The 12,313-nt window shown below is 40.4% G+C and overlaps 2 protein-coding genes across 2 annotated transcripts in view; one reads left to right on the forward strand and one right to left on the reverse strand.

Annotated features, from left to right (window-relative positions):
- PDGFD (platelet derived growth factor D) overlaps positions 1-12,313 on the forward strand; it is a 355,887-nt gene that overhangs the window by 158,903 nt on the left and 184,671 nt on the right. The window lies entirely within an intron of this gene.
- Positions 156-1,361, reverse strand: DDI1 (DNA-damage inducible 1 homolog 1 (S. cerevisiae)). Its single transcript, XM_006887299.1, has one exon. It carries the CDS (start codon positions 1,359-1,361, stop codon positions 156-158), a length of 1,206 nt encoding a protein of 401 aa, XP_006887361.1.

A 12,313-nucleotide genomic window follows, 5' to 3' on the forward strand; every position in this document is an offset into this window, starting at 1 on the left:
GTTAACCTAGTAACCCAGCACCAAACTTAGTCCAAAGCTTGGGTTCAGTTTTTAGTTTTAGTTTTTAATGATTCCATTTCTAAGTGAGATTATTTGTTATAGTTTCCCTGGGACCTGAGACACTTTCAAGATTGGTGATGCCTTCACAACCCACATCAATGCTTTTTCCTTCCCAAATCCATGGGTGACTTTTTAATAGCTCTGGCTGTTTCCTTGTCCAAAGAGTCTTCATGCTCAAGATCATCCACCAGCCTAGCACACAGGGGTAACTCTCCCTCAGGAAGAAAGGGGGTCTGTGTGCCAGTGGTCCCGATCACCAGCACGTTCTTCTTCAAGTCAATGGAACACTGGTGCCTCTTGAGCATATCTAGGCCTAGAAGCATGTCCATGGGCTGCTCTTCCAGTATAGCCAAGGAGCATTGTAAGTAATCCCCTTCGATCTGAATTTGAGCTAAATGAATGCGGCCAAGAATTCTTTGGGTCCCCACCCCTTTGGCAATCCCTGCCCACCGTCGGTCCACCAGCCTTATTATGTTGCATCTTTCTGCGCAAGCTTGGCTCATGATGGTCATCTGTGCCCCCGAGTCCACAAAAGCCTTCAAAGGATGTCCATTCACTTTACAGTTAATATAAAGCATCACCACTTGTCCGAAACTCTCCGGGGCCTCTTCCATAGCTATGTTCATGTTCTCTTCAACGTTCTGCTGCCGGATTTCTTCTTCAATTCGGGCTTGAGCTTCCAGATCAAAAGGGTCAGCTGAAAAGAGGCGAAGCCTCTCTTGCTCTCTCAAGGCCCTCTCCCTTTGCTGGTCCATCAGGACCTGAGAGAAGCTCTCAAGGTTTCCGCTGAGCAGAGCTTCTGCCAAGCGAGGATTGCGTTCTTTGAGCAGGGATAGGTCGTGAGGATTGGAAAGCAGCATGCTGCGGATCAAGGCTGGGTTGTTGAAACTCTGGGAAGAGACCACCTTCTCTCCTGAGGCCAAGCCGCGTGTCAGCTGGACTGTTGGCACACGATGATGCTGGGACGGTTGCTGGCGTGAGCTGGATGTTCCAGGCGTGGCTGCTACCCCATTGCTATCCATCCGAGGCTGATTGAGTGTGCGTCCTGCAGGCCTGGGCCCCATGTTGTCCTTCTGCAGTAAGATGACAACATCACCGTCTTTCAGCCCATAGGAACCCAAGGGACGATGATCGTCAACAAGGAGCCGCTCCATGAAAATGATCTGGGTTTCTTCAGCGGGGATGCCAGACTCAAGCTCACACAGTACACGGAAGTTGTGAAGCTCAAAATCAGGGCTGACCTGGAGAGAGAAGGTTACCTCGGAGAGGTCCCTCTGCACACAGTACACGGTGATCAGCATGGCACGGGCCCAGGAGGGCCAGGAGGACAGATGACATCGAGTTGTTCACTAGCTGACTGCAGATGGTCTCCTGCGGATGAGCTGTGTCTCAGGACTCAGCTCAGTTGCTCAGTTCATTCACCTGTACAGGAGGCACAGCCGCTCACCCGCCTGGAGCGCCTCCCAGCTCCAGTGGTGCCCAGGGAGCCTTGAGGTGGCTTGTTGAGTTCCAGAGTTCATTTGTAGCTGTGTTCTTTGGAACTTAGAACTCTCATCTTCATGGAAACCAAGTTGCTCAATTCTCTAGTGTTCTAAAGCCAGTCCTTAAAAGCCAATACAATACATAATACGGAAATGATTACTTCACCTCTTCCAAAACAGTGCATTTAACATTCATTCTGTTCAATTTTTATAACTATTCTTTGTGCTCCTAATCATTTCCTAGACTTTCTCCTACCTGGATGTTAAATCTATACTTTCTAGGAAAGATAAACCAGAGTTGGTCCTTGCATTTGAAGATCTTGAAGCCAGGGAGGGATTGGGTATAAAAGGGCAAACCCCATGACTGGGGTAAGTACTTTCACGGAAAAAGGAAACTAATAAAACAAAGAAAATTTGTCTCAAGAGGACTCAAGCTAAGAGATGAAAATGACCATTTCCCAGAAGGCAGTGATAAGCAGCACTCTAGAAAAAGAAGGAATTATGCGTTTACAAATCAGGAATTCATGGCAAGGCATGTTGTTTCCAGAGAAAGATAAGGCATTCAATGCAATAGGAATTTGTGCATGGATTTGAAATCAAGATATATCTCTACTACTATGATGCATTGCCACCGAGTAGGAGCAGACTCATAGTTGACCCACCAGAGGGTTCTCAAGGCTGTAAATAACTCGAGAGGAGACTTCCCACCCACCTTTCTCCTTGGTAGTGGCTAGCAGATTTGAACCACCAGAACAGATTCTTCCAATTTCCCTGACCCCCCCACCCATCAAATTGTGCAACTCATGATGAATTCCCCCTCCCTCTGCACATCCTCATCCCTCTGCTTCCACCCTCCCCTTCCCGCCCTAGGATCCTCATACTCATTCTAAAATAATAGTTTTATACAGTATTTGGTTTTGTGGGACTGAATTAGTTGAATCAGCATAATGCTTTTGTTGGTTTGCTTTTAAATCATCTAGGAAGATATTTCTTGTGGCTCTAATAGTGGCAAAAGGCCTAGTTCTCCATAAGAATTTTTAATAATTCAAAAAGGGATGTGCAGGTCTTGAAACCTCCAGAAACCTCAAAACCAATGCCGTCTGAGTGGGTCGGATCCTGACTCTGTCAGGCTTCCAGAGCTATGTATTTTTACAGGAGGAGATTGCTTATCTGTCTCCCAGAGAGATGCTGGTGGATTTAAACTGCCAGCCTTTCAGTTAACAACCTGATACATTATGTACTATGTCTTCAGGGAGCTTTAAGTAGAATGTATAGGACGTGGAGAGGAAATAAGCAAGTTGTATGGATAATAGAGCATTGCTAAAAGGCTTACTAGTTAGAAATGGAGAGGTTGGACAAACAGCTAGCTAATCAAAAGATTAGCTATTTAAGTCAACCAGTAGGTCCTCTCAAAAATGTCCTTGCAGCCAACTTCCCATAAATGAGCCGTTGTAAACCATACAGAACCATTGCCCTCTGACACACAGTTCTCAGGAATCAGAACTGACTCACCAGCAAGCGGTTGGGTTTTGGTGAGAAATAATTGTGTTCCTGGACGGATGAGTGGGATGAACCTTGTGGTAACCAACTGGCCACACATTGTGCAGTAAAATGAATTGTGACTGCCATACCAGCAGCCAGCTGTGGTTCTCTCTGACCATGGGCCACAGAGGACCCTTCGCTCCGTCCAGAGCTGAGATGGAGACATGGTGCCTGTTAGACTTCTCTGAGTGCCTCTTAACTTTCTCTGCATTTCTGAAAGTGCTTTTCCTTGACTCATCTTCCCATGTTTATCCACATCCACCCCCGGAATACAAGGCAGTCAGCATCCCCCTCTTCTCTTGACATTTTGTCCAAAATATACTACCCTCCTATAGAAGAAAACAATGTATTAGCTTAGGAATTCTTTTCTCTCTCTTTTTCATGTGCTTGACATCTCAGACCGAAGAAAGTGCCTCACTCATTAGTCCAATTTCTACGTTTCCACGTTGTTGTTGTTGTTGTTGTTGATTGCCTTAAGCTGAGCATGACTCATAGTGACCCTGTGAACAAAAGACCTAACGCCCCTCTACAACTATCGACATTGATCATACTTGTATTAGAAATGTTGACTTAATGCCCAGGGTGTGTGTGTGAAACGTGTGCTGAAGTGGAGTCATGAGTATAGTAAACAGAGACTGTTCTTAAAAGAGCTGACAGTCTAAAAGAGGAAAAGCATACACACAAATACACTCTCTCACATACAGACAGATTCACACTTGAAAACTACTTGAGGATGTTAAAAAAACACACACAAAAAAAATGCAACACAGTAAGAAACCACTATTACTGAGGGAGAAACTGATAACATCAGAAAAGCAAATTAATGCGATGGTGAGAGCTGTTGGACACAGAAAACTTTCTGGAAAAGCTAAACCTAGAGAGAGGAGGAGGAGTTTAGCCAAGAAGATCAGGGTGGGGATGGAGAAGCAAAGGAAACAGGAAACTTGTTGAGCAAAGTGTTGCCTGACTTCCAGTCTTTAAATAGAAAGGCAGCACTTCATAACACAGGGTTTTATGCAGTTTGGGAGAAGAAATATAATATTGTAGTATCCTGGAAAAAAATCATGAATCATTTGCTTATTAAACCCTAATTGAGCCCTGGTAACCTAGTATATTACACATTGGGCTGCTCAGAGAAACGTCAGCAGTTCAAATCCCCAGCTGCTTCACACGTGAAAGATGAGCAACCTGTTCTCCTGAAGATTTACAAATTCCCCCAATTCTCCTTATGTAAACATTTTCTATCATTTTAGAGTATGAGTAAACACTCATATTCTATAAAAACAAAAGAAATTTATCAAAAATCTACACAGTTTAAATTTGTTTCACACCTCGTCTTACGAAGTGAAAACAAATTTTTCAAAATGGTGGCACAAGAGGCATATTTATGTGGTAAATGAAAAATAAAAAGCTACAATAATCTAATTGGATAATGCAAAATCAGGAAAATTGAACTCAGGGTGACTTGAAGAGAAGATTATACAGTGATATATTGCAGACATGGATTTGAAGCATTTCGATTGACCAGTTTAAATAGGAATTAAATTAAAAAAATATTTACAGCTTTAGAAACCTGTGAGGTCTCTGTGAGTTGGCATCTACTTGATGTCCATGGCTTTGATTTTATTTTGAGGGTTAGTGTAGAGATGAATGGATATTTGACTGAATATTATTAAGTTATTGAATTATTTAATGCCTTGATAAGCTCATCAGGGGTCAATAATAATTTCTTTTGAGTTTGGAAACAACTTTAAAATGAAGGTGTCCCAGGCAAGTCACTGAGCTTAAGAATAGATGAGACACCCATGATGCTTGGATTAAGTGCTTCCCCCACCAGTAGGCTTTTGAACAGTTTGTTCTCAAAACCTTAACTTAGGGAGATAATACTAGAATGTTTTCATTTTGTTTTGATTGTGGATGATGTTAGTTTTGTAGAATAATTTTGGGAGACAAAACAAGAATTCATTGCTCACATTAAATGTAACTACCATCCTCTCCCTCCTTAATAATTATTTCCCCTTGTTATGGAACCTAATGGGAATTTTTGCAATATTTATATTCCCTTACATAATCATTCACTGCTGATGTTTTCTCCATCAGTGTGGGTTTGCTTTTTTTTTATTTTTGCTTTTTACTCTTTACTAAAAACACGGCATATTGAAAAACAAACTAAAAAATGTAATGCCAATCCAAGGGGAATAAAAAACTTTTAAAAAAAAGAACAAACACAAACCAACCCACACACATCATGAAAAGCAGCAAGGCTAACTCTCGTCATCCCATAGCTCACAGGGTGTCAGGACATGACCGATCCTTCTCTTTCTTCTTCTTTGAGGGCTTGACCCTCTGGTTGCAAAAGAACTTGAAACCTGGACAGATAAACACAGTGTCTATGGCTCTTTTAATACTTCTGTTTGTATATAATTTTATTCTTTAATTTTGCTCAACAAACGTCAGGTCATTGTGAGCTACAAATTGACTCACTAACTCTGGACAACAACATTACATTGGTCATTCAGGAATCATATGTATAATCTTCTGACCTCAAAATGTTAATAAAATAACTGTTCTCATTCTATTAAAGGGAAGGGGAACATTGGTAAAATATGCCAGAAAACTCAACTAGCTTTATTAGTCACTGACTGAGACTAATGGAATCCTTACAATAATGGTCCTTATTTACCTTTCAAGCCTAGAACTGAAATCACCCCAGTGACTTCCTATTCAGCCAAATACTAGACAGACCTGTCAAGTTCCTCCACTCGCTCCTTAGAAGAGTCAACCACACGACTATTCAAAGGGCAGCATTTGTTCAAGATTAAAGAACAGAAAGTAGGAAGGGATAGGAGGAAGGATGGATAGAAATGTGGAAAACAGGAAGGAAATGGAAATGTGCTGTTGCAGTGTGGAGATTGCTGTTAATGTCATGGAAAAATGTACATGAATTGTTGGATAGAAAAACCCTTTTGCTCTTGAAAACTTACACTGGAAACTAAAAATTGTGGAACTCCTTGTTCGTCTAGGGAGTTCTGATGACCTAGTGGGCTAAGGTTTATGTGGCTCACCCAAACGTGATGTCTCTCTGGCTGTTTGAATCCACCAGTCTCTAAGTGGGAATTATGGGAAATCACCTACCATGTGACTTACAGCCTCTGAAAACCAGCTAGAGGGTCAACTATGAATTGATTCTGATTCCAAGGCAATGACTTGACTTTTGACTGAGCCATTTTCAATAAAACCTGTGAAGTCTGGAACTCGACTGAACTGTCACTTCTTTCTATCTCTTCAGTTTTTCACCTTCCGTAGGGTTTAAGTCTCAGCAGGTCTCTAATAGTTTAGTAGAGGAATATTTAATTTTTTTTCCTCACAGATTTTTGCCTTGCACAGGTTTTGACTTTGGTGGATTTCCATGTGTCAAGAAATACTCTTAAATATAAAATGTTATTATACAGTAAATATCTATTGCACAAATTACAGAGAAATTGTGATCCTAATTATCTAGCTATATTAATACAAGTAAGTAAAGATTATTTCTTTCTTACAGAGCAGTTTGGGAATTGCATTCCTTCCTTTTCTTCCTCACTAAAAGTCCTATATAGAAACAAAATTAAATCTTTCTTTGAAAAGTGAGTCTCCTGCAGAGTCCTGGGGCAATCACTCAGAAAATCAATTCTTATTGTACAGCATAAACACCTGGAAAATGGAGGAGATGGCTCTGATTTCGTGCTAGCCAAGTAAATGACCTTATAATCTATTTTTCTGGAATTAATCCACAATAATACCTTTTATAATTTGCCTCCTTATAAAGCTCAGAGTAGAAAAAAAATCCAGATAATTGATGGTTCTACCTGAAGTCAGCTGATGTTTAAGTGTTTTATAAAAGTTCACTGAGCATTGAGCTGTTAACCAAAAGACCAGCAGTTTAAATTCATCAGGTGCTCCAAAGGAGAAAGAGAAGGCAATCTGCTTCTTAGAACATTTGGATACTAGGTAACTCAAAAGGATAGTGTAATACTCCACTATATACAAAATCCAGGGACTCCTTTGTCAAAAGAAAATGACCACTAATAAAATCTCTGTATCTGCTGGAGTTCTCCTCACTGCTACCAGGAAGGATGCAATTTAGATTTGAAACTTCTGTGTTGGTATTTAATTTCTATTTATTTCTAATTACTGTGTGATTTTTAAGCTTTCATGCATTTTATTCAGCAGCCAGGAAATTAAAAGACAGATTGTATTAGGGAAAATATGCTGTCAGAGACCTCTCCAAAGAACCGAAGAGCAATGATGTCAATCTCGAGACTAAGGTGCTTCTGATCCAGGCCATGGTCGTTGCAATTACTTGCTATGAATCAGAGAGCTGGACAATGACTAGGGATGATAAAAGGAGAATTGATGCCTTTGAGCTGTGGTGTTGGAAAAGAGTATTGCATATACCATGTACTGCTAGGAAAACAAACAGATTTGTCCTGGAGAGGGTGAAGCCAGGTTACTCCTTGGAGTCAAGGATTCTGAAGCTTCATCTGACATACTTTGGACGTGTTCCAAGGAGGGACTAGTCCTTGGAGAAAGACATCATGCTTGGGAGAGTGGAGGGACAGGACAGGACAGGAAAACCCTCAAAGAGATGGATTGATTCAGTCACTGAGGTGATGGGGGTAGGTGTGTTGGAGATGGTAAGATTGGCAGAGGATAGGGCAGAGTTTAGGGCTGTTGTACATAGGGTCCCTATGTGTCGCAGCAACAACAACAAAAACAATAATGGTTTTGTATATCTATCTATACTATAATGTATAACTTCTGCAAGTGATTCATGTTCATGATTTTATCCACACAGACTTGCCTCTGACCCGTGAGACTTCTAGCCATCCAATTCAGGTTAATAGCATGCAGTCTTTTCCAAACAGGAAGAATCTTTGGGCCAATTATATCATCTTAAAATAAAGTCACAAAGCAAATCACTTCCCTTTGAGTCCAGTTATCTTTGTAGAATGCTGTGTGCTAGTTTTCCAGTTAATAATATGCTTATTTTGGCATAATAAAAATATGCCAGGTTTTTTAAAAAATTCCGTGGTGCCACAGCACCATCATTGTGTATTTCCATGAATTTTATGCAAAAGTGATGTTTCTTCAACTCTCTGATAAAAGACAAAATTCCCAGATTGTTGTTAATGTAACTTTCTCCATTCTAAATAGTAACTGAGTTAATTGATCAGCTTGGTAATTAGCATGGCTAACACCCATCTGTCTGTAAAATTTAATTATCTCTCAACCATGGTGGGGGGGAATAAACAAAAAGCTTCATTTTAAAAGAAATCAACTTACCTTCTATATTTTTCTAAAAAAACAAAAAAAAATAGCAGCCTAGATACAGGGAATTTTTTTCTTAGACCATTTAACTGACAGCAGATCCCACGATTTACTTTTTAGATTGGTTTTGGGAGCATTAAGGCCTCAACTGAGAAGTGAGCAACTTCCGTGGTCCCATTATCATTTCTGCTGTACTTTTGAACATTCTCTTACTCAGCTTCTAAAAACCTACTTAACCACCAAATATGCTCTTGTTTATTCTTGTACTGGTAAAGAATTCTGCTTATTCACAAATGATAAGTATTCTTTCCTTGGGAGCCTCCAGAGAACAACTAATCAGAATGACTACATGCCCTGCCTTTCAATATCAGTGACACTGTTTCTGATTTTAGTAGAAGAAAAAAGGGAGGGTATTTGATGATTTTCTTTATAAGCACTAGACAAAATGGAATCTGTTTCCAGCAGCCCCATGAAATTAATTTTGAGTCTTTTATTTATCTGCCTTTCCTTAAAAACACTATTAATTTTTCAAAAAAGCTTGGGTTTGGAATTTTTGCCTTTTGGGTTTTGTCCTGTGCTCTTACTACACTGCTTTTTATCTAGACTGTAGAGTTTTGGTAAGTCTGCATGCCTGTGGCTAAGAGATGCTGGACCCAATGTTCTAAGGATAACTTGTAAATTACCACTTATGTAACTTAAAATATACAAATATACTGGCATTAGAATGGGATGAAAGAATGAAATCCAATTCTACCCGTGGTGCTTGATATGAAAAACCGGCCTCAGAATTTATGTCTTTATAGAAAAGACAAAAACAAATATTTACTACCTGCTAAATTTAAAAATAATAAGGATGGAAAAAAGAAATGATGGAAACTTTGAGTAGTAGAACCCTGGTAGAATAGTGAGTCAAGCCTTGTGTTGCTAACTATAGGCTCATAATTAAAACCCACCATCTGTTCCTCAAAAGAAAGATAAGTTATTCTGCTCCTGTAAAGATTTGCCTCCTTAGAAACCTTTTAGAAACTCTACTCTGTCATATAGGGTCTCTTCAAGTCACAACTGATCCCAGGGAAGTGGATAAATATTAGCAAAGAAGTGTAAGCTATGGTTTGAGTGTTTGCTATGTAGGTAAATCATCCCGTAACTAACTTCGATTCTCAATCTTCCCAGCTATCTATCCACTTAGGAAAGATCATTTCTCAGTGATATTTCTCATCTCAAATATAACTAGGATATTTATATCATCCTACACTCCAGTGGCCTATTGGCAAGAAGGTGCACTGTAATCCCTAAAGCACTCAGTTCGAGGCCACCGGATGCTCAGAGGGAGGATGGGCAATCTCCTCCCGAACGATGAACTGCCTCTGAAAACCCACCAGAGCATCAGCAGTGGGTCGGTTCCAACTCTTCAGTATACAACAACGACATAGACAGCTAGATAGATGTCTCATGTTGTCAGTATTAGAAAATCCTGGTGGCATAGTTCATCAGGCTGCCAACCCAAAGGCTACATATACCGCTCTGGTTTGAATTCACCGGCTACTTCATGGGAAAAGGATAAGCAATCTCCTTCCAGTCAGTTTACAGCCTTCAAAAACCCACCAGCAATGTTGAGACTTGATGGCAATGAATTTGACCTTTAGCATGTGTAAACTAGGTACCCATCTCATATCCCCTACACCACGTTCATGTGTGACTTCTGGTAGTGTGTGTTTTCAGCAGCAGTATGCCTTGGTTTCTGTGTCTGGGGGCTTTTTCTGGAGCTTGAGGAGCTTGCTAAGCTAAATTCAGCTTCAATGTGTCAGGGCTTTGATGTCCGCAGTGCAAACTCCCAGATAGTAAAGTAGGAGATTTGCTGGATAAATACCCCAACTTCCCTATCCCTCACTGCTGCAATTCTGAGGTAGGTTCTGGTTGGTTCCTCAGAAGGGTAGAGTTCTGCATGCCCATAGCAGTGTTGTACTCATCAACTCTTCTCTGTCTTTAGTTTGCCCACTTTCCCACTTGTTCTTCCTAGGATGACCACTTAAACAAAATTTCACAGTTGCCATTGAGCTAATTTAACCACATGGTGACTCCATATGTGTCAGCTGAAAACTTGTACTCCAGTGACTTTTCAGAAGTTGACTTTGTTTAAGAATTAAATGGCCAGTCTTGTCTTCTAAGAAACCTCTGTATGGATTGAAGCTTAAGCCTCTTGGTTAGCAGCCAGGAGTTTTCATCATTTGCATCATCCATGGGGCTTCATGAAACAAAAACATCTGCACCCAAGACCTTGACTCAGAGCTAACCTCTGAGGAGAAATGAACCATAAATAAACTTGGAGAGGAATAACTAGTACAAGCTTTACCCATTGTTTGTGCTTGTTTTGTTCAAATAATTTCTCCTAGAGTCTCAAGTGGTTCAGGAGTATATAAAATGATGCCAAGAGTAGATTTACACTTTACACTGCAGGTAAAAACGTTGGTGTCTGGATGAGGGTTCAAGGTTATGTGTGCCTTCCATTTATTATTCTGTCTGTTAAGTAGTGTTGTTTTGTTGTGTGCTGTCAAGTCTGAACTGACAGATAGCTGACCTTCCAGCAGGTTTGCAGAGGCAGTTAATCCCACAGGAGGAGATTGCCTGTACTTCTCTTGTGGAGCAGCTGGTGGATTCAAACCACATGACTTTGAGGTTGCAACCCACTTTGTTATCATAGTTTCATGCCAGGGGTACTCAATTATTGCTTTAAAATGGCTGAGTCAGACTCCAGCATATCTTGTTAGTAAATCTGACAGTTTTCTCTATTTAGTCTGTAATTCCAGTAAGTAAGAATATGTATTAAGAAGACTGTTTTACATTATTTTTAAAAGCTTGGACTCTGGATCCTGGGGAAATCAATTCCCCATAGTTCTGTCCATTAATTTCTTTACATTTTAAAGAAGGATTTCAAAGTTCATATCCTGTTGAGTACTGAAAAGTCCGTCTGCCATTGATTTGGAAGCTTTGTTTAAATTGAGCAACATAACATGGCTACGGAAGTGTTCCATATTCTACCCACAATTTATTGAGACAGTTCTTCAGTAAGGATTATACAAATTTGACACTTATGTGTGCAAATAGGTAATTTGTATGCACAGTTCTGACGGAGGCCTATGTGTCTATTTTATTGTTTTGACAATATTAGCAAACATTAAAGAGACATTGACTTAAGCGTTGGTAGTTGATATGCAATTCAGTAGCTGTTTGTGGCTCTTAGAAGAAAATTCATGCTCTCTGTAAAATATGAATAGAATAGCAACATCATGGCTAACAAATAAAAGTGATGTTTCAGTTTTCTTTGTAGTGCATCTTTTTCAGATTTATTCTTAAACATGATCTCTGAATATATTAATCCTTCTGTTGACCTTAATTTGTCATCCTAATTTATAACCTCAGAAGAAAACCATTTTTTCACATTAAATGATAAAATTTTATTTTTGTCAAATCATTTTGTTCATTGGTTTTTCGATGAAAGCACCTCTTATTCATGCAGTTATGTTTTCTTTATCAGTGTTTCCATTTATGTTTCAAATATGACATATATTTAAGGTAATAGTTGTTGTGGTGTTGTTACTATACCATCAAGATGAATACTACTCAGAGCAACCTTCAGAACAATAGCTCTCTTGTCTGAGAAAACACCAAATGACAGATGACGCCGGTGCAGCAGGAGGGCCTGGAGGCTCTGGGATGGGAGCCCGCGGCGGTTTCCGCGGAGGCTTCGGTAGCGGTCTGCGGGGTCGGGGCCGCGGCCCTGGAAGGGGCCGTGGGAGGGGCTGCGGAGCTCGAGGAGGCAAAGCCAAGGACAAGGAGTGGCTCCCCGTCACCAAACTGGGCCGCCTGGTGAAAGATATGAAGATTAAATCATTGGAGGAGAATGATCTCTTCTCCCTGCC

Source organism: Elephantulus edwardii, unplaced genomic scaffold, assembly GCF_000299155.1.
Source record: "Elephantulus edwardii isolate Elephantulus edwardi_28Jun2011 unplaced genomic scaffold, EleEdw1.0 scaffold00056, whole genome shotgun sequence".
NCBI lineage: Eukaryota > Metazoa > Chordata > Mammalia > Macroscelidea > Macroscelididae > Elephantulus > Elephantulus edwardii.

What these genes read in the sequence shown, in the direction of transcription:
- DDI1 (XM_006887299.1), bottom strand. Translation starts at nt 1,361, where the DNA reads ATGCTGATCACCGTGTACTGTGTGCAGAGGGACCTCTCCGAGGTAACC.